General features: G+C 43.9%; 1 protein-coding gene across 2 annotated transcripts in view; it reads left to right on the forward strand.

The window, feature by feature from the left end:
* TLE5 (TLE family member 5, transcriptional modulator) overlaps positions 1–23,168 on the forward strand; it is a 69,631-nt gene that overhangs the window by 36,433 nt on the left and 10,030 nt on the right. For both annotated transcript variants that reach the window (XM_082269355.1, XM_082269356.1), the window contains exons 4-6: positions 7,454–7,498; positions 13,361–13,423; positions 13,651–13,725. In XM_082269355.1, coding sequence (XP_082125481.1) covers positions 7,454–7,498; positions 13,361–13,423; positions 13,651–13,725 — 183 coding nt within the window. The remainder of the gene's footprint in view (positions 1–7,453; positions 7,499–13,360; positions 13,424–13,650; positions 13,726–23,168) is intronic.

Here is a 23,168-nt window from a genome sequence, read left to right on the forward strand (position 1 = left end):
CTTCGTTCTTCTTTCTTCCTCCATCCCTGGCCCCGCCTGCTGCAGGCAATTGTCAGACGGGGAGAGGAGAGAGCTGATGGCTCACATGAGTGGTGCTCGGCCCTCTGAAAACTTAAAAAAATATGCAATTCTTTACCAAACAGACATGGGCACACAGGACTGTTAAACAGACCAGACAGGACGGTATAAAGTGGCTTAACAACCACTTAAAGGGGAAGTTGAGATTACCTCCCCCTCCCCCCGCCCCTACCTGTGGACGCCTACGAGCCTGCCTAGGCCATCTTTATGTAGTGCAACAATTCCTTTTTTCAGATCCTCAGTTTTTTACCATGAGATGCTATGTTGAACATCCAGTGACCAGTATAAGAGTAAGAACGAAACCAAATTTAACACCTGCTCCCCATTTCTGCAGTGTTGTCACTTGAAAAGATATAATAAAATATTTACAAAAATGTGAGGGGTGTACTCACTTTTGTGTGTGTACACACACATAATTATTTGATCCCCCTGCAAACCCCCACCAAAAAAAACAAAACAAAGATGTTCTAAATGGAGTTGCAGTAAGAAGTTTGATCCCCTACCAGCCAACAATAATTCTGGCTCCCACAGACTGTGTACCACATGAGCACATACGGTAGCCAGATTAGTCCTGTCAATTTTAAGAACGTGCTCCTAACAACTCCTGTGTTTAAAAGTCAACTGTCCACATAATCTTTCTTCCATTCAAACCCATCATTGGCAAGACCAAAGAGCTGTCAAAGTACATCGGGGACAAGATTGTAGATGTGCACAAGGCTAAAGTGGGCTACAAGGCCATCAGCAAGAAGCTTGATTGGGAGACAACTGTTGGAGCTATTATTCGCAAATTGAAGAAACCCAAATAAACCATCAATCGCCCTCAGTCTGGAGCTCCATGCAAAATTCACCTCATGGGGTAAGGATGATCCTGAGAAAAGTGAGGGTTCAGCCCAGAACTACACGGGAGGAGCTTGTGAATATCAAGGCAGTTGGGCCCACAGTCACCAAACCATTGGTAACACAAAATGCCGCCATGGATTGAAATTCTGCAGCGTCCGCAAGCTCCCCCCTCCTCAAGAATGCACATGTACAGGCCCATCCTGAAGTTTGCCAATTAATGTCTAAAATGATTTAGAGAAGGATTGGGGAAAAAGTACTGTGGTCAGATTATACCAAAATTTAGCTCTTTGGTATTAATTGGCTCACCATGTTTGAGGAAGAAAAATGACCCCAGATTATGACCCTACATTAACACCATCCCTACAGTTAAGTACAGAGGTGGAAACATGATGCTTTGGGGATGTTTCTCTGCTAAAGGTACAGAACGACTTTGCTGCATCGAGGGGTCAATGGGATGGGGCCATGTATTGTAAAATCTTGGATGAGACCTTTCTTCCCTCAGCCAGAACACTAAAGATCGGTCATGGATGGGTCTTTCAGCATGACAATGACCCAAAACATACCGCCAAGGCAACAAATGAGTGGCTCAAGAAGCACATTAAGGCCATGGAATGGCTTCGCCAGTCTCCAGACCTTAATCCTATAGAAAAGTTGTGGAGGGAGCCGAACCTCCAAGTTGCCAAGTGACAGCCAAGAAAACTTAAGGATTTAGAAAAGATTGGTAAAGAAGACTGGACCAAAATCCCTCCTAAGATGTGTACAAACCTGGTAACCAAATACAAGAAATATCTTACCTGTGTGCTTGCCAACAAGGATTACTCCACCAAGTACCAATTCATGTTTTGCTTGGGGATCAATTAATAATTTTCTTGTGTGTGTGTATTGTAAATATAGTATTTTCTTTTTGCACACTGATTGCTTATATTGGTGAACTTCACTATTTTATAAGCAACCATGTTTGCTGAATGAAATACATTCATTCCTGTTAGTAGCTGTGATTGGCCTTGTCTGTACCATGTGATCACTGAGACCAATCTGAGATCAACACAATAAATGGCATGAATCGAAGCCACTCAGTTGTGTACAATTGTCATGCGATCTGCTGTGATTGGTCACAGTGATCACATTGTACAAGCAGCGGGCTGGTGCACTCATCTGTGATCTGGCAGGTGACAGATTGCACCGGAGTGCTGCCAGTGGCGAGCTCCTGGGAGGATATCCTATGACATCTACCCATGATAATAGGTCTTCCGTTGAGCTGTCATTTTATAATGGCTCTCGTGGAAAGCAGTTGAGCATGAACTAAATGGGAGAGATTCATCTCAGGCAAATGCAACTCCAGGCCATTGCATGGCGAATACAAAAGCCACAATAATGCATATCCAACATATAAGGGACATCAGCAATATTTAAAGTCAATGCACCATTATAGAAAAGATGAAGGGGTACAATTAGGTATGCAGTTATCCAGCGACCGATTTGAGAACATCTCCAATCCTTGGGAGCTTGTACCAAAACCTTAACATTTTTGTAAGTGGTGCACCACACAGCTTGAGGATTTGGAGTTTGAGTCGCATATATTTTTTCCATTGCTTAAGAGAAACGGGGCAATGTAACACATGGGAACCATTTGTGCATAGAAGATATGTTCTTTTGGTTTGGAGAATTTTACAAATGAAAAATAAATTGTGATAGTTATGGACACTGAGCACAAACAAACTCAAAAGTCGGTCTATTTAAAGCCCTAGTAGGTATTCGAAAAAGAGAAATAATATTTGAACTGGAGATATGAATAAAAAGTTTCTTAGGAGTTAAAGCCAAACACCAACTTTCTTTTCACTAGATGTGAATGGAAGGATCAGTCTTAGCATAGATCATACCTCTGTACCACGTTGCTTGGTTATCTGCAGATCTCCTGATATTCTGGGTTTTAGTTGTGGCTTTGTACCATGTGACACTCCTGTATAGTCTAATGTTGACAGAATGCCTTCCATAGCCACTTCCTGCTCCATCTCTAGCCTAGAACACACCCATCTGTAGTCTTTAAAACACTACAAATGATGTAGCTTCCTGCACAGCTCTGATGGTAGGTAGGATAGAATATATCTTAATTGGCATTCAGTCCCACCTAGTCACACTTACAGGAAGAGTCCAAACCTCTCAAGTCCCTCCTCTCAGATCCCAGCATCATTCAAAAAAGGAAAACCCTCCATATAATATACACAGCCTGCTGGGAAAGCTAGTTGTACTGATGCTGGGAGGGATTGAATAGACAGCCCTGGTACACATAGCACCACATGAAAGTCATGTGACTTCCAGCACGACTTTTAGGCTATCCTGATCGCACAGAAAATGCTTTTTCTTGCAGTTTGCCCTGTATTCGGAAACAGATGTAAACGAATGGTAACCTAAGCACGACATGCGTTGCCACGTTTTTAACACAGATGTGAATCACAGCACAGATGTGAAAGCAGCCTATATGGTAACCAAGTATGACGCACATTGCTACAGGTTTCCAAAACACATGGCAAAGCATGCATTTTCTTGCGGCTTGCTGTGCATTTGGATACACGCAGATGTAAACTAATGATAGTGCAAGCGCATTGCGCGTCTTCTAAATGCACAGAAAAGCATACATTTTCTTGCAGATTGCTGTACATTCAGAAACACTCAGATGTGAACCAATAGTAAAGCAAGCTTGGTGTGCTTTGCATTTGTATTTTTGAAAAACATGGCATGGTGGGCATTTTCTTGTGGTTTTCCTTGCGCTTGCAAATGCACAGATGTGAACGAATGGTAACACAAACTCGACACACGTTGCCATGTGTTTTTGGAACGCATGACAAAGCACATTTTCTTCGCTGGTTGCTGCGTGTTTTTACTTTGAATTGCAAAGCATGAGGGTTTTGTTTTTTTGGTTTTAATGCAAGTTGCTGTGCGTTATTATAACGCGCAGATGCAAACTAATGGTAATGCAAGCGAGCCGCACATTGTCAAGCGTTTTCGAAGTGCTCACTAAAGTGTGCATTGAGTTGCCTGCTCTCGGAAACACGAAGATGCAAACAAATGGTAACCTAAGTATTATGCGCCTTGCCGTGTGTTTTCAGAATGCGTGGCAAAGTGCGGGTTGCTGTGCTTGAGCGGCTACGTAGTTTTTGAAACTATTAACCAAAGGCCCGTACACACGATACGAAAATCGGAAAGGAAAATTTCGTCTGAACGATCTGCCGATTTTCGGATTGTTAGTATAGTGTTTTCGACAGCCGATTTACCAATTTTCGGACGACAAAAACTGGATGTGCAGGCAATAAAATTTTTATCGTATGTTAAAACAACGTCTGATTTTTCATTTTAATTAGTACAGTTTTCGTCTGAAAAAAAAAAAAATCGTAAGAGCAAATGAAAACGCATACAAAACAATTCAACACATGACATCACTTCTGAAATTGAATTCTGTCGTACGGGAATTTTCGCATGAAAGTAACCTTCACTTTCCACATGAGACTAGCATGCAACAAAAAACGGATGACTGATCGTTCCATAATCTGATCGTGTGTACGAGGCTTTAGTCTTTGCTGGTTGCATTTTTCAAATGGCAATGTCTCTAAATAGTAACTCAAACATGACATGCGTTGCTGCTCATTTTAAAAACACATGAAAGTGTGTGGGTGTTTGATGTGTTTTTTTTTTTTTTTTTTTTTTTTTAAATATTGCGGGTTGCCGTGCATTTGGAAACAGTCGGATGTGATGCGCAATACCACGCATTTTAGAAACCTATGGCAAAGCGTGTGTTTTCTTGCAGGTTCTCAAGCTTTCAGAAACGCACAGATGAGAATGCAGCTTAAACAGGAAGTGTGACATGCATTGCCGTGCATTTTAGAAAGGCACAGCAAAGTGTGTGTTTTCTGTTTGGGTTGCCATGCATTTAGAAACCTGCAGATGTGAACCCAACCCAGCCTATGTCACCGTGAGTGACGTGTTTGGTTTGTTGCAATGTTTTTTTTGTGTGTGGCATTGGCAAGCTGCATGAGTGCCCTCTTGGCAAGCAGCGGTGGGAGAAGGAGGATCAGGGCTGCTCTCTGCAAAACCATTACACAGATCGGAACAGTATGAGATGTTTGTTAAAAATAAAAAATTGCCTTTAAAATCATTTTCAATTTTTTAGTAAAAGTTCCTCTTCCTGCTTGTTCCTTAGTCACTGCACAGAGAAATGGATTTTCAGGCGGGGATAACGCAATTCCATTCCTCCCCAATCACCACCCACATGAAGGCCCAGAAACACCCACAGTAATCCTTGGACCCACACAAATTGACTCCTATAGCCTGCCCTGAAACTACAGAGGCTCAAAGCATGACAGGACATGTAGTATCAGGACTCGCAAAACAGATAAACAAAGTCAGAGAACTTGTAAATTCAAGCAGGAGTGACATTACAAACTCAGAAACCTTCTGTAAACAGCTAAAGGAGTTAAGTTACACGTCACGCACAGGAATATTGGGGTTGTGATACATTTTACATGCATAAGGCATCTGTTTTGGGGAGGAAAAGCTGGAGTTCTGGTTTAACCACCTAAGGACCAAAAGGTGTTTTTTTTTTTTTTTTTTCCCCTTAATGACCACGCTATAGGTAGCATTATAAAAGGAAAGTGCTTTATTTAAAAGCGCCTTCCATGCCTGGATGACAGGGGGTGTAGGCTTTTTCCAGGAGAACACAATCATTTTCTTAGCATAAAAATAAGTCAGCAGTGTACATATTGCTCTTTTGGACTTATAGCATCTACCAATCACAAGAGACATACTTCGATACTAGGTCTAATGCAGAGTAGGAACCTCAACACATTCCGCCACTTCCAGCCAAAACTTCTGTATGGGCTCCCATTCCCATAATATAATCTAGTTGAGACCAACCAAGAAATTTATATTCCATACATCGTCTGTCATCACTGTCCTTCTGGGGAAATATCCTTTCCCAAGCTGTTCTGCAAGGTTCAAGGACTCTGTGTATCTCTTAACTGCTTATAAATATTAGCCCATGCCTTATCCAAATCATTTCTTAGCATAGTTTCAATATCAGTCTCTTGCAATGTAATTGGTGAGGTACCAAATAGAGAATTGTATGCATGTCACAATTGTAGTATTGAAACAGATGGGAGTTCTGGCGATTGATGTCATGAAATTCACAAACTGTAGAAGTGTACCCTTCGTAACTACATCTGCTACCCTCTTAATCCCATATTTGGTCCATCTAATGGAATCTGGGAATTTTAAACAAGTGTGGAAACTTGAGGGTTATTCCACAATGGGTCACGAGATGATATTGCCTGTGTGCTTCCAGAGTCCGCCCTGTCTGCTACCACCCAAGCTCTGATTCCTCTCATAGAATTAGAAATGGGGTAAGGGGTCTGGAAGCCACTGAGCAGGAGATTGAACAGAGCCTAGTAGGAACCCACTATCGCAGTCTCCATTGCAACTGCTCATCATCCTCCGCCGGTGGCTAACCCTCCCAACCAGCAAATTTATTTATTTGATCCCGGGTGCCTGGCGGCAATCGCTCCGCAGATCAGCTTCGCGAATCGCCGTGTGCCCCCACGATCGCTCCAGAGAAGATATGTATGGGGATGGTGATTTGCGTAGCTGAGCCAGCTTGCTGCAATATATCTGCGGCGGGTGGTCGCCAATAGGTTAACCACACCACACACACCAATAGGTTAATCACAGGAACGCAGCTTATGGGTAACTGAGTTTGCAAGGTGGTGAAGTTGGAATAAAGCGGCCTGAGCCCAAGGCAGGGTAAACTATCCAGGAACACTGAGTATTTTATATAGAATAGATGGGGGGGGGGGGGGGGGAGAGAGACATGGTGAAGAGACAGAGTGTACTGTGGGAAGCATTTTATTCGAAACAGTGTCACAAATGGACACTTTTTAATAGTAATACTTGGTCCAGATGAGAGAGCACAGAGGAATATGGTAAAGAAATCCCATCTCTGTTTCTGACCACCTATTAGGAGCTTGAGTGGACCAGGAAGGGATGACACAAATGCAATGTTTAATACTTCAAGTGTTTATAAAGGCTCAAGGATAGATCAAAAACCACCTCTGTGCAGCATCTCCCCCCAGCCCCCCTAATACCTGAGCCCCATGCCGATCCAGCGATGTGCATAAGGGCCTCGGCTCTCAAGGGACTCTGCCTACTCACTCTTGCTTGCTAGGATCACTTGTCAAGTGATCCTTGCAATGGATTGCCATTGTTGGTGAGAAATGGATAATGATACTGTACTTCTTTAGCAGTTTGCTATAAGAAGCAAAATTTTAGGATTTGTTTTTGCCATTGTGAAATGATCAAGCTGTTACTGTACTCGGACATCATTTGGATATCATTTAGCACCATCTCAATGTATTTGACAAATATGTTTTCCTCTGTAGGTAAAGTAATGATTTCTGAAACCATTTTTTTCATTGTTTTGTTGTCTCTGTAGTTCATATTTATATACATCCATGTATTCTCTGATATTAACAATTTCTGTTCTCTTCAGTATTATGAGATGTCCTATGGCCTGAACATTGAAATGCACAAACAGGTAAGCACAATGCAGTGCCATTTAGGTACACATTTGTATTTTTCTGTATAATGCCTGCAATATGACCCACGATGCCTGCATTTTTTTACAATGACCTTGGGACTAGTCATGTCTATAACCTATTTGCCTGACGTCTTTCCAGCAAGCCTTTCTTGTTTTTGCAGGCCTGGGAACTTCCACTTAAGTAAGACACAAACCATAACCACCACAATAACCTGGCTGCACAGCTGTTCTGAATCAGTTGCATAGACTCCCAATCATCAAATGTGTTTGGATCACTTGTATTTAAGAGTTTTGCAAAATTCCACATCCAGCTTAGGATTTGGCTGAGCTCTTCCCTTTCTGTATGCTGAATTTTAGATTTATTGCAGTCTGAGCCCAATTATCAGGGAAAAGGTCTTCCTAAGTCCAAGTGCTTCTGTATTAGTAACTAAATTCCAGCTGCATTACTTCCAAACTTTACCCTGGAGACAATGTTTTCTTTACTTTTAGAAAGGATTCTATTGGTTGGTCTCTCTATTCCCCTTTTAGCACCCTATCATGTAGAACACATTAGTAAGTATCAGTTTGAATAATTAAGAAAACAGGCTGTGAAAAAGCTTGTTTTCAAAATGTGAACACCACTTTTTTGAGGGTGCCGCCCCTCCTCTTGCTTCTAGTGTATAAAATGTCACCCAATTGATATCTATGTATAATAGGAAAGTTCTTAGGAAAGCAAAGGGCACGTATAAATGGATTCTAACAAGAGTAGAATGGGCTCATCTGGATACTGAAAATGGTTCTGCAATAAAGAAATTTTGATGTTGAAGTTGACTTGCTTTAACCACAAATGTAGCCCAGATTGATGTGTGCAGTACCCAATGAGTGTGGGGGTCCTGAGATACTGTATTCTCTCAATACTGCATTCTGAGAACCTTTTGCATACTAAAAACTCCTTGACCATACTGTATGTGGGCCCTAAAGTATCAAAGTCCAAATTTTAGATTTCTGAAAGTCAGCAAATGCTTATGCTATTGCCAATGTGACAGACCTTGAACCTCCTGAAGCTTATTCGGGCATAGTGCTGCATTTATGGGTTGGGCAGGGGGATGCGTTCTCTCCCCATACTCCAAAATTGATGGTATTTGAGGATTGCAACAGCACTTTTAAAGATACAGCAGTATTGCTGCAGACATGAGCTGACTTTTTATGGCATTCTCGCTCGCATTTTCATTAGCATAATTACTTCCTATATACAGTGATAATTTGAAGTAAAGTGTGGCGATCGTTACTGCTACATATTTTTTTCTCCATTTAACAATTTACTGTCTGGGCCAATTTTGAAGTTTCTCCCATAGAGTAATTTCTAACATAGGGAGTTATTGAAATCCATGCTTTAATTACCATCTTCATTGAAATTGTTAGAGGGTTGGTGGGCTTTGGCACACCTAAAGTGTGTTTCACTGGGCTTCGTAGGAGCCCACTGAAGAAGCCTCCAGAGCAACTGCAGAGTTATAGGTGTCTGACATAAGCCAGTTGTGGGTATGCAAATCACGGTTAAACACTACATGAGAAAATCAGGGCAGGCAAGACCTCCCTGAGTCCAGGACCTTTGTAGTCTAGATGGCTGGAACCCAATAGAAAACTAGTAACATGGGAATTGAATAGTTTAAAAATTGATTTGGAGATCGATCGGGGAGTGGTGCAAAACATACAACAGTGGAGTAAACGGTTTTATTTTAAGAGAATTCATTTTCCCAATTAAGCTAAGAGGGAGGTTAGCCCAGGCTTTCAGTCTAGTCTTCGAGAACTGGAGAAGGGGAAAAGGGTTAAGTGTACACAAATTTTGACCCCTAGGTACTTGACCTTATCTGTCCACCGTAACGGGAGTGATGGGTCCGCTACCTGTATGGCGCCAGGCTCCACTGGAAGGATCAGAGGTTTATCCCAGTTCACCTTCAACCCAGACAAAGGCAAAATGCGATAATCGGTCCAATGCTGTTCTTAGGGAAGGCTCTGGATCCCGGGGGAAAAGGTTATTGATGCAATAAGCAAACTTTTCCTCCATGTATCCGACTATCGCAACAGATTGGCAAGAAGCCTCTTGTTTTGTCCCTGGATTCAAACAATCTTGATTTCAGTAGGTTTGCTGCAGTAGCAGTTGCACCAGTAACGTGCAAAGCGAGTGATCTCCGAGCCTGTTCCAGAGAAGGGTAAGCCACAGAAGGATCTGATGCAAAAAACACTTTAGCCTCACTCACTTGAGACTCAAGGTCCGCCAAGGTCATAAAACTGAACAATTGAGCCCCTATAATCAGTAGGAGGATAACATTGGCCATTGGGGTCAGTGACGACACGTTCAACTTTGACATTGTAGGGACTTATTTAATAGGATGGAGACCCCCCTGGCAATAACTGGAGTATGTGGCATGGAAGGAAGGCCTCACCCACGGTTTCCTGAAGGGGAAAAAAGTGGCTTGTGGGCTTGCAGGAATTTGAAAATTTAAAGCTTGCTTAAATCTATTGTTCAGACCCCCGCACATTCCATGTTGTCAATTTGAGCTCCATATTAAGGTAAATATTAGGGAATTAGCGAAAAAGGGGACTGGGAGTGGACCAACCATGCTGCACACCACACTTGGTGATCATCTGCATATTGCAAAAACAAATATGGATAAAATAAAGCAACCCCATGACTTGAGCACTTTGAGGAGTAAAAACGGTAAGCAGCAAGCAAACAATACCCTACCAACCAGCAAAAAGTAACGGAGCTGGTTAGTTCCATCCTTTAACAAGTAACTAGAAAGTCTAACTTCTAGAAGTGTAACAGAGTATTGAAGAGACAGGAAAACTGGTAATGGTGTAGTCAGTTTCTTATCTGGTAATGGTGTAGTCAGTTTCTTATCTGAAGACAGACTTGAGAAGACTCCTCCAAATCAGTGTAAACGTCGTTCATGCCCAACTCCCTCTCATAGGAGTAAAGATCTGAAGGAGATATGCTAGAAGAGGAAAAAATAACAAAAAAGCACTCCAGGCTAGCATACATGGATAAACAGTAATACAGAAAAGTTTTGCAGACCCTTTAAGCAGGCCTTATAATGTAGCTGTGGGTTCCTCCGTAAGGTGGACATAGTGGAAACAAAGCAAACAGAAAAAAAAGGAGTAAAACAACAACAAAAAATCTCCCATGGCTTCCAACAGCTATCTGCCATAAGAGAACTACCGTAGTGTTTAGATCCAGGACTCTGCATCTTCTGGGTAATCAAACTTTTTTTATTCCAGCATGAGTGACTCTCAGGCGGCTGGGGTACAGCATACCATAGGGCAATCCTTTTTCCTGACAGCGTCTGCAGACATCCTGGAATGTCTTTATTTTCCTCTGAAGTTCAGTAGAGAAGTCGGGGAAGAAGCGTATTGTAGTGTTTTCAAACTTTGAGTAGGATGTTTCCTGGCTTTGCTCAGGATGCAGTCCCTCTCCTGATTAGGATCCTCAAGGAATGGGAGTTGGGGGGGGGGGGGCTGTCCCCCAGGAGGGAGGGGGGGGGGCTGTCCCCCAGGAGGGACAGGATTCGCCCTTTCAATCACATGGTTAAAGCTGTCCCATGTAGACCATCCTCCATGCCGCCATCGACATCCTCCCTTCCACACTGAGATCCATGCCTCGCTTTCAGATCGCTCTACTGCAGGGTAGTCTTTCCGGTCACAATTTCAGACTGACAGCGGTGAGATCCAGCGGTGCGGAGGACGGTTTATATGGACAGCTTTACCCCGGAGGCCTGCCTACTTAGATTGGCCTCTTTTAATCATAAACCATGCCAGTTGCTAAATGTTGAACCTTCATTAAATGTAACCATATTGCTACAATTAGAGGCGCCTCTCCTCTTTTGTACACTTTGTTCCTGCTGGATTTTGCTTCTAATCCCCTTGTGAAGGCTGCCATTTGTGGATAGACATTTTATGGTTACACAACCTATCACATTGCTATAATCTTTTTATATGGACTATAAACTGAAGGACTTGTGAATACATGGTTGTGGAATGAATCATCTGAGTTTCCATTGGGTCTTGTGGGGAAATTCACTTTGCTGCAAGAGTGCTTTGGATTACAAGCATGTTTCTGGAATGAATTATGCTTGCAATCCAAGGTTAAAACAAAAACTGGTCTCCAGATTTATTAAAATGCATATATGCCTGGGATGTAGGGCATTTTAGGTTGCCAAGTTAGATGTTTAATATCTGTTAAAGCCTAATCTGCATAGATTTTGTCTTCCCTGGTTCCCCCTTTTCCACCCCAACGTAAGGTTTTTTCTTTTTTGTTTTTTATTTCTCCTATGCAGTCCAGAGAGATCATGACTGATAGAAGGGACTGTACATACCCTCCTGAAAAATATAATGGCATCCTGCATTTGTATTCCTCTTAATGCCTTCTGCACAAAAAAAGGGGATTGGAGAGACCAGACTTCCCCCCAAGGAGTCAACTAGGGACACCATTGTTGAAAATTCAAAAATGATATATTGTGTATGTATGTATGTGTGTGTATGTATGTATGTATGTATGTATGTATGTATGTATGTATATATATATATATATATATATATATATATATATATATATATATATATATATATATCTATCTCTATCATATTTTTTTTTTTTTTTCCAATATATAATTTTTTCATTTTCAACAACGGTGTCCCTAGTTGACTCCTTGGGGGTGGAAGTCTGGTCTCTCCAATCCCCTTTTTTTTGCAGTTCTATTTTTGTCAACGGCCACCTGTTGTCTGTCTGACCTCTTTCCAATTAGCTGATTGTGGTCCCACTTTATTATGGCCTTTGGGAATATGCTCTAGTCTTGTTGCTTCTTCTGCACAAGTCTAGAGTTTTTTAGGCATGCAGGCTTTTATTTTTTGGTTTTCAAGGTGCCTGTACATAAAGGCAAAAAAAAAAAACATGCACTGCAGATAATTTACAGAAAGTGTTGCCGGATAGTAAATTATGCATCATATGCAAGTATCCAAACAGCTTCCAGCCCTGATGCAAGCAATGGACCCTTACGTGGAGTTATGCAAATATCAAAATGTTTTGGTGGGTGTCTGTCTTGAGGAGTGGGTGTTTCTAGAAAGGCTGTATTTGCATGCAGTGCAGCCTTGGTAACGCCCAGGTGTGATCTCCACTTTTGGACTGAAAATTTGAAACCCAATGACTAAAAGGGGTGGACCAGTAAAAGTCATGCTGAGGTGGCAAGAGATTATGTCCACCAGGTAGCAAATGAGGTGGGCTCTGACTTTCTGTACTTTCTACTGCTCATCGTGAAAAGCTCACAATGTGTGTGGTAAAATCAAAGTAAGCAATTTCAGTGCAGGAGAGGAACCAGTAAAACGGTGGAAGACCTGAAGGTAAACCTAGAGTTTAACCTTAATGCTAACATTTTATAAGGTGATGTGTAGAAAATGGCTGAAAGATTGACACTTAAGTCCCAGTTCACACTGGTGCATGGCGGTAAACCCTGCGATTCAGTGCCGGTTACGGCATTGCACCTGAATTGCACACTAGTTCACACTGACATCTGCGAACCGCAGAGTTAATGAAACCCCCCAGATCGGTTCACAAACCACAGTTCATGCACACCCATGCGATCCGATTCCAGTGCGGACCAAAAAAGGGTCCTGCACCGTTTTGGTGCGAATGCGATGCAATTTCAGCCATACAGTTTTTGTATGGCTGAATTTGCATCGCACAGACAACACGTGATCTGCACAGCAATGCGGTGCGAATCACATGCGAGGTCTGTGATCACACGAGTGTGAACCCAGCCTTACAGTATTTCTCTTGTTGATTTCACCTTTTGTATGCATGGTATAACCATTTTTCTTTTCTTCCAGGCTGAAATTGTCAAAAGGTTAAATGGAATTTGCGCCCAGGTTTTGCCTTACCTCTCCCAGGAGGTATGTTACTGTATAGATAAGGGATAGAAAACTTTAAAACTTAAAAACAAATAGGCGTGATACAGTTCCTCTTCCTTTTTTATCTGGCTTTAGCTGAAAATGAATTAATCTAAATGTATGCGTTGCCTTGGTGTAGTAAAACATTTGTAAATTTGCCCTGGCTATATTTAATACATGCTTGATTATTTCAGTCTATCACCATACTGATCTTAATTCTCTCTTTGCAGCATCAGCAACAAGTCCTGGGAGCCATTGAGAGAGCAAAGCAAGTGACTGCTCCAGAACTGAATTCCATTATCCGTGTATGTTAATGTTTTCTGGATTGTGAGGCTGTTAAAAGGAGAAACATATAAACTTGTAGTGTTTGTTGATGGGGGGGAAGGAAATAAACTTGCATCCAGTGTGCTCTTCTCTTTACCTTGACGCGTCTGATACTGTATTACAAACACACTAAACTGGGCCCTTGTCCCTTTTTGTTATCATTTAATTATGTTAAAGGAGGTAGTCTTCACTTTTTGGGAATGATGCGACGCCTGGATTACATATTTTATACTTCTTATTGGGTAATTTCTTTTTGTAGCATTAGGAATAGAAGGCAATGTACCTCAAATGTAAAATGTTCGGACTAACAAAGCTTCAAAACTTAACTGCTAGTGTTCTAGCCTTCTACACTCCATACATTTCTATTGGCCTATCATTGTGATGGGCTGCCTTTATGCCTTGTGCCTAGTAGAAAATTGGACAAAAACACAGCTTTTTACAAAATAGTATGATCTGATTTTTGGTACACAGCTTCTCGTATGATACCAGAACAAACTATATTCGTTTTACTCAGTACAGTATTCGTCCAAAAAAAAAAATCAAGTGACCAAGACCACACTTGCTTGGAAACAAAAGAATACAATACATTACATCTCTTCCGAAGCTACAATCTGTCGTACAAGAATTTAAGTTAAACTCTTCATTTTCGGTAGACCCGCAAAAAAAATGATTTTGTCCAATACTCTTTGTGTACAAGGCGCTACTGGTCAGTAAGAATATGCAGGAAATGGGTAGGCATATTTCGACACTACCATTATGTGCCTGGGCTTTGACTGGTAGAATGGCTGTGTTGAGCCGAATAGCCAGGGACTTGGTGCCTGCATTTCATTTGAAGGTCAGGGTTGCTTTTTTACAGAAATTGGAAGTAAGAGGAGTAATGAAACTATTCTGTCCTGTTCCCATTTGTTGAGGGACACAAGATTCAGAAACTTTTGGATTCTACTGCCACCCACAGGAGGATTGACACTGGCAAAATAAAACCAGCCTGATGCCCTACCTCCAGCTCTACTGAGAAAATATTACCATAATTACCACAATTACCAAATATTACCACTTTTACATGGTGGTTAAGATGGTTTCTTTATGCAGTTATCCAGATTGGCTTATCCTCAGCATTCATTTTCAAGACTGTATCCAGAACCCGCCTGTCTGAAATGTGACCTTCAGGCACTGGGCTCTGTGTTATCTGCTTTCCGGACCTTTGTGTACGGTTAGCCATGGAGTGCTTTCTAGAGCCATGGCACAGCACCTGGTGTACCCCTGTCTCTGAAATCTTATGAGTAGGCCATGTGGGTGGCGCTTATGGAGCTTTTTCTTTAGAACAATTGGGTGCCATTATTCCTTTTTCCTATTTGTTTTCCCTAAAGTTAAAGTGCTGTGGAACGTGTAGTCTCACAAGCACATACTCTGCACTTTGTTCCTGCCATTCAGTGTGAGGTATCCCTTTCCTGCCAATGTACCAGTTTGCTAGAGACGGCAGTTAAGTTAGTTCTTGTTGCTGCCTTGCTTCCTGCCTTTTTTAACCTCTCCTGTTTTTAGCGGTAGGTTCTTGAGTACCCAAGATTTTAGCTTGTGTTCTGAGCCATGTTCTGCCAAGCAGTTTTACATATTGGATCCCAGTCATAAGGGGAGCAGTGCCATGATCGGGCCCTCCAGTGCATGGTCCTCCTAACCATTCCGGGGGTGGCCTGCAGAGTGTAAAGAATCCTTGTTAGATCATGTTGCCCCTGGGGGAGTCACAGGCAGCTGCCATTGCTTCCAAGCTAGACTGGGTCCTCTTTAAAATAGTTTCTGATATCCTGTACAGAGACTGGAAACCGCATCTATCTACACCACCTAAACATTTTCAGCCCAATGTCAAATTAAGAATTAAGCACTGGAGCATCTTCTACAAGAATCGCTTCTTAAGGATTTCAAAGATAAACATATAGATGTTTCAAAAATCTTGTTTTCTCTTTCATTTTACCCTGTTTGTTGACCGCTTGGAGCACTTGCTGGCTGCCCTACATTACTACCAAGCTCCTTTTAGCATTCACTAAGGCCCCTTTCACACTGATTTGGTGCAGTTCTCCCGCAGTGCAGGTGCAGAGCAATGTACCAACGGTTTTCATGTGGGTTAGCTGTGCTTTGCCATAGACTTTCTATTAGGCTCGTCTGTTTCGGTGTGCTTTCTGAAAGTGCACAAAAACCTCAGGACAGAGGAGCCAGTGGGACTGGTGACCATTTCAGTGACCCTTAGAAAATATGAATCCAGTGCCCAGTTTGTTAGTTTCTACACTACTTCTAAGACCAGGAAATGTTTACTTCCAGGCTGACTAAAACCATCTAGATCACCCAAACCTATAGATAATTTCTTTTAGCATGAAGGGACACCTGTCCCCACTGTTCCATAGTAAAGGAACACTTGTTAGATATTGCGACCATCTGGACAAATAGTATTGACTATGTGTTTAGTTTATAACAATTGTAAACCAGCTACTATATCCAGAGTTCCACTTGCCCTCTTCCCACTTCATGTCTTACATCCACCTTGGGTGACCACAGGTTAGCAGACCTTTCAGGTCTTCTGGATAGGGTGGGTATTGCCCCAATAACTGTCAGTTTTTGGGGACTTTTAATCCAAACCAAAAGGGGACGTTCATCCCATATTTGATATTCAGAAGCCTGTGATGGAGTTAACTCATCGCTTGGAGTATCCTAGATGCAACTCAAGTGCAAGTTTTTTTTTTTTTTTTTTTTTTTTTTTTTTTTTTTTTTTTTCCAGCAAGTTTTCAAACTCTGCTCCCAGACCGGTCTTGAGTCAATCAGCTCTTAAGCTTTTGCATGGAGTTATGGGACTGATGGTAGCCTCCTTCAAGATAGTCCTGTTTACTCAGTTCTACTCCAGGCCCCTGCAACCTGTGACATCTTGTCATTGTGGGACTAATTGAGTCTCTGCACAAACCTATTCACCGGTTACCGAGTACCAGGTTATCTTTGGCCTGGTGCATCATGAATCAAGTTTTGGAGTTGGGGGAAATACGTTCTTCCAATATTTTGGAGGATTTTCAGTGGATACCAGCATGCCGAGCTGGGTGGTAATCCCCATACATTTTGTTAAGGTAGGAGACTTGGAAGCCAGCAGAATCCCATCTCCTATTAACCTTTTGGAGCTCTGGGCAATTTGGTTGTCCCTACAAGGTTGTAAATTCTCACTGATGGGTTATCTAATCAGGATCCAGTCTTGTCACAGGTGGGCATAGCAGATGTGAACAACCTGTTTGAATAAAAAACTTTTTATAGGTTTGTCTCCATAGATTTTATGTGACTCTAATGCCCCGTACACACGTTCCGATAATCGTACGACGACTCTTTCACAAATTGTTGCATGGCACTAAAATCGAACCAACTCTGCGTACTTGCCATCATATTTTGTTTGTACGATTCTCTGAAAAAGTTTGTGTAGCTACGTATCAGAAATGATGTCATATACGTGTGACCCCCTGCGTTTTCCTGTTTCCGATCATGCGTGGCATTTTGTCGATCGATTTTTTAGCGGACGCTTACTGTTCTGATGAAACGATTGTCGTTCGCTAAGCTATTGTACGACAGAACTTTTCCTTTGTCCCTTCGGATTTTGGTGGACTAACTATCGTGATACGCTGTCGAAAGCTGTGTACTAATGATCAGATTATCGTGCGATAAAGTCGTAAGCGAGTTTAATCGTACGATTTATCAAAACGTGTGTACGGGGCATAATGGCTAGGATCAGTACAGCCTGATCAATGCTTTTCCTCTCTTGAAATGTATTCCTTGTCTGCCCTGCAGTATCAAGATGGAGGTCATTCTTTGATCTTTATAGCTCTGGATTGGTCAAGGTGGATGTAGTAATCCAACCTGAGATGCTCTGTGGGCGTTCTAGATCATCAGGACCTTCTGCTCCATTTTTTTTTTTTTTTTTTTTTTTTGCTGGGTCTGTTAGATTTTTGTATGCTGTTACCCACCACTCATTTGGACTGTTTTTGGGCATTCCATATGTCGGATTTGTGTGTCCTTCAATGAATAAAAGCTTACACAGGATTCTTTTTTTACTCATGATAAAATCCTTTTCTTGGAAGTTCATTATGGTCTTATGCTTAATTATCATAAGAGTATAGCATTGCTGAGTATGTGTGAGATGGAGATAGAGAGATCTTAGCTGCACGATTAATCGTTAAAAAAAATTGCGATCTGTAAAGTTAGCCTAATTTTCTTTGTATAATGTAAAAAGATGTTACGCTGAGAATCGTGATCTTTAAAGCAAAAAAAATTGTGATTCTCATTTTATCCAGAATCATGCAGCTCTAGATCTGGTAGGTCAAATATATTTGGACACCAGCACAATTTTTACTTTCATACTTACTTCTAACTTTTTGGCTCTGTATGCCACCAGAATAGAATTAAAATAACACTCGAAATGAATTTGAAGTGCAGATTTTCAGCTTTAATTTACGGGGTTGAACATAAATATAAAGTAGAAATTTTACCAACTGCAACCATTTTTATACAGTCCTCATTTTCAGGGGCTCAGGCTGAGGGGGTATACTCCCTCTCTGCTAGAGCCACTTTTTTTTTTTTTTTTTTCTTCTCCTACCTAGTTATGAGTAAGGACTTAGTTCCTTGCGGAGATCTTTTGGTCCTGGCAAAAACTTTTAAGAACTTTTCCTCCTGGATTTTTCCTGTGAGATCTACAATCAACTGCCGGACTGGGAGACTGGCTGGATAATCTAGATCCAGTAGTCACCCCAGTCTGTTCAGCGAGCGCGCGCGCGCAGACCTCTTCGCTAGGTTACCTGCGACAGCCCCACTTGAGGGGGGGCTGGCTTGCGAGTTAAACATCTCAGGTCGCATACGACCGGGTCTCAGGCCTGAGTCGCAGCGTTCCTCCTGGCCGACAGATGGGGGGGGTGGGGGGTGCGCCGCTAGTAACCAGACGATCGACTGTGCAGGGGGGGTTGTACCTAGTAGGGACTCTTGCCAGGGCCCCACATTCGGCCTGGTCTCCCAATCCTGGGTCCCTGTATGCCTCATGGTGCTGCCTTTTTGTTGTAGCCTGTGTGTTTTATACTCAGCCATGTTTGTGTAGTCCAGTGGCCATTTTACTGTGGTTTGCCATTGAAAATCGCGGAGGCCATGAGTGGAGCCCTGTTGGCGGCGATTTTGGCAGTGGGAGCCCATCCCCTGGTGCTGGATCATTTTACTTCCTGATTGCCGCACGTGTAGTACAGATTATCCTGGTGGTTGCAGGTGCTTGTCTCTGCGGGTGGCGAGTCTGGAGGGGTCCTCACTCTGCTGAGGATTGCTTGGTGCTTATACTTTGTGCCTGGTGACTGGGTGATGCTGGCAGCGTGGTGGGAGTTGTCCCTTAGCAGTGTTAGACTTTTTTGTAGGGTGCTGGTGACTCATGGAGTCTTTGGAGCACATTTCACCACCTGATCCCCTCTCTGAGGCTGCGGGGTCCTCCGGGTCCCAACCATCCATCCATTTGTGCACTGACAGCAGTCGTAGAGTCCCCTTGTTTTCTGGTTGGAGGTGGCTTGCGGGCTAACAAAAAAGCTCCCTCCGCCTTCCCTCTCTGTCTTATCAGATCCTGAATCTGATTTGGCCACCGTGGACATGGGTCACCCTGCTGGCCCTGCAAACACACGCCTGGAATCCTCTGAGGATGATTCCTCCACATCTGCGACCACGCACGAAAAGGTGCTGGTGGATGCACAGATTAAATCTGTGCGTGAGACTCTGAAGATGGAGGACGCAGGTGAAGCTGCGACTGAGGCGTAGGTACCCTTTGGCACTCACAAGTCATCCAGAGCGGCAAAGATGTTTCCTTTCCCTGCCTATTTGGTCGTCCCCACTCTTAAGTGACAATTCTGTCAAGTGTCCCCATGTGGTCCCTAAGCACTTTACGGGGCGTTACCCCTATGAGGAGTCCCTTCAATCTGGAAACCGGAGGGTCCACTTAAGAACAAGGCAACCATGATTCCAGTTGAAGAGTCCCCGGGCTTTAAGGATCCCGCTGACGGGAAGGCGGAGGCTGTGGCCTGCCATATGTACGCTGTGGCTGGTTCGGCAATGAGGCTGGTATTCACTATTGCCCTAGTGTCGCAAACCCAGTCCGAGTGGGCTAAGCTCTTACGCCGTGCCCTGGAGGGGGAACAGCTACCCTCTGCCTTTTGCCGAGCTGATGGACCAGTTGGTCCAGGGGCTGCAGTTGATCTGTGATGTCTCTTTGGATGAGAATCCCCTGATGGCTCGCCTGTTTTGGCAGTAGTCCTTCGGCGTGTCTTTTGGCTTAAGTGCTGGTCTGCTGATCAGACTTCAAAAAAGGTCTTGACTGATCTTTCTTTCCAAGGAGATCACCTGTTTTGGAGCTACCCTGGATGATCTCATTACAGGTCTCCCGGGGGGGGGGGGGGGGGGGGAGGTACCTTTTCTTCCGCAGGCTTCTAAGGGCAAAGAACCTCGTGGGCCTCCCTTCTCAGCACATATGTTTTTTCGTCCTTTGGGGTCGACTGACAAGGGCTCAAAGCCTTTCAGGGCCTCTTCAGGAGGATCCAAACAAACATGGTCTGGCAAGCCAAGATGGAGCTTCTCCAGACCTGTGAACAAAGCTCCTTCAGCATGAAGGTGGGCCCTCACCTGTATCAGGGGTGGGGGGACATCTTTGCTTGTTTCCAGACCCGTGGACTTCCCTAGTGCAAGACAAGTGGGTCCACAAAGTAATTTGTTCCGGCTACAAGATCGAGTTTCGCTCTTGTCCTCCGGCTAGGTCTTTTCCTTCCAACTTGCACCTGCCCCCCAGACCTTGCACTTGTCCCCCAGACGGCCTACGGGGCCGGTCTGGGGCGGTACAAGACCTGTTCCTTCAAGGGGTGATTGTCCCATGTTCAGACTTCGCAAAGTTTTGTCAGGGTTTTTACTCAAATCTGTTCTGTCCCAAGGAAGGCAAAGGGCATCCAATCTTGGACTTTGAACTGCTTTCAAAGCTAAACTGCTTTGTGTGGGTACAGAAGTTCAGAATGGAGTCCATTTGAGCAATGGTGGCATCCCTGTGTCAGGGGGATTTCCTCGCCTTTATCGGTTTATCAAGGATGCCTAACTTCACATTCCAAAATGTTCCAGTCACCAGCGTTTTTTCTGCTTTGCTGTGGGTGAGGAGCATATTCAGTTTGGTCTTGTCTCTGTTCCTCAGGTCTTCACAAAAATGTTAGCCCCGGTGCTAGCCTTGCTACGCCAATGGAGGATTGCGGTACTGTGCTACTTGGACGATCTTCTGCCAGCGGTGTCTCCCTCTGCTCTGGTGGACAACCTGGAGATCGCAATCCGGACTCTGTGGCAGTTTGGCTGTTTTCTTAACTTTCAGGAGTATGCTATGGTTCCATCCACGGAGCTTGACTATCTGGGCCTGACTCTGTCTTAGCCAGAGTGCTCGTTCCTCTGGACAAACTCTAGAAATTGTAGGCTGCAATTCCTCTCCTGCTTTCCAACAGATGGTCATTTCTCCAGACTTGCATGTGGGTGCTGGGCCTGATGGTGTCTACCTTCGAGGCGGTTCAGTTTGCACAGTTCATTATTACCCAGTCCCTGCAAAGGGAGATTCTGACAAAATGGGACAAGACTCCCCAGTCTCTGCAATATCATCTCATCTGGCTGAGTCAGAACTAGGGAGTCCTTGATATGGTGGCTTCGTTCCCTGACGCTTCGGCTGGGAAAATCCTTCTTCCTCCCCTTGTATTGGACAGTGGTCACTACGGATGCCAGCCTGTCCGGCTGGGGAGGCGTCCTCGACAAGCATTCTGCTCAGGGGATCTGAATGCTGGAAGAGTCCAGACTACCAATCAATGTCTTGGAACTCTGATCAGACTGTGTCTGTATTATTGGACGGATCGTCTTCAGGGTTGTCCAGTGCGCATTCAATCCGACAATGCCATGGCCGTGGCTTATGTCAATCAAGGTGGCACAACAAGTGTCCTGGCAGCTCTGGAGATGGCAGGCATTCTAAGGTGGGCGGAACAGTTCCAGCCCTCCGTCGTACATATTCCCAGGTTGAAAAATCGGCAGGCGTTGGACCACGGGGAGTGGTCCCTTCATCCGGAGGGGTTTAATCAGTTGTCTCCGGCAGTGGACGCCCGAGGTGATCTTTTGGCGTCTTGGCTCTAAAGAAAGGTACAGAGGTTCGTGGCTGTCAATGGATCCTCTGGCAGACGGCACAAACGTGCTGGTGGCCCCGTGGGGTCAGTATCAGCCGATTTACGTCCCCCCCCCCCCCCCCCCCCTCTTAAGCTTCTGCCCAGACTTTTACGCATGATTGAGGCAGAAGAGATTCCGGTCATCTTAGTGGCTCCGAACTGGGCTTGGTACCCCGATCTGGTGTGGCTGGTCGCTGACGTTACTTGGAAGCTTCCTCTCAGGGAGGATCTGTTGTCCCAAGGACCGATCTTCCATCCTGCTTTAGTCGCGGGCTTTGATGGCTTGGCTGTTGAATGCCAGGTGCTGAAGGATAGGGGTTTATCTGAGTAGGTGATTCCTACCCTGTTAAAAGCTAGGAAATCTACTTCTAGGAAGATCTACCATTGTACGTGGAAGACATGCATTGCGTCCAGTGCAGGCTCTGTTGCCACCTTGGGATCTTAATTTGGTGCATTCAGCTCTGCAGAAGCCTCCTTTTGAAAATATTCGGGAGATTCCCCTGCTTACGTTGTCTCAGAAGGTGGCCTGTTTAGTGGCTATCACTTCTGTGCGCAGGGTGTCTGAACTAGTAGTGTTACCCTTTTTTGTTCACCTTACCTGGTGATTCACAGAGATAAGGTAACCACCTTTGCCCCTGTCCGTTGTTCCTTCCTTCCAAAAGTTCTGATTTTTCATTTGAATGAAGACGTGTTGCCTTACCTGTGTCTCAGGCCTAAACATCCAAATTAAATTTCCTGCATGCCTTGGATGTAGTCCAGGCAATTAGGGTGTACCTGGCGGCTACGGAGTCTTTCAGGAAGTCACTCTGTTCTCTTGTATGGAGCTTGCAAAGTGTTGTCTGCTTCCTCTTCGACCATTTCCAGATGGATCAGACAGACGGTGGTTCAGGCCCATTCAATCAGGGGTCAGGTTCCTCCTTTCCCTGTCAAGGTGCACTCTACTAGGGCGCTTAAGGCCTTTTTGTCCTCAGGCGTCAGTGATACAGGCTTGCAAGGCAGCCACCTGGTCGTTGGTACACACTTTTTTGCAAAGTTCTATAAAGTGGATGTGTTGGCATCTGCGGTTGCTTCCTTTTGGCTGCAAGGTTATGCAGGCTGAGGACCCGATTCTCTTTTGAGGGTGTATTGTTTTTTCAGGTAGGCTCTGGTTGTTTGGTTGAGCCCCTGTTGGCTAATGTTTAGCCTTTGGAATTTTTTGGTTGTTCCCACCCCTCATG

This window comes from Pelophylax lessonae (genome assembly GCF_965119305.1).
Source record: "Pelophylax lessonae genome assembly, chromosome: 1".
In the NCBI taxonomy this organism is placed as follows: domain Eukaryota; kingdom Metazoa; phylum Chordata; class Amphibia; order Anura; family Ranidae; genus Pelophylax; species Pelophylax lessonae.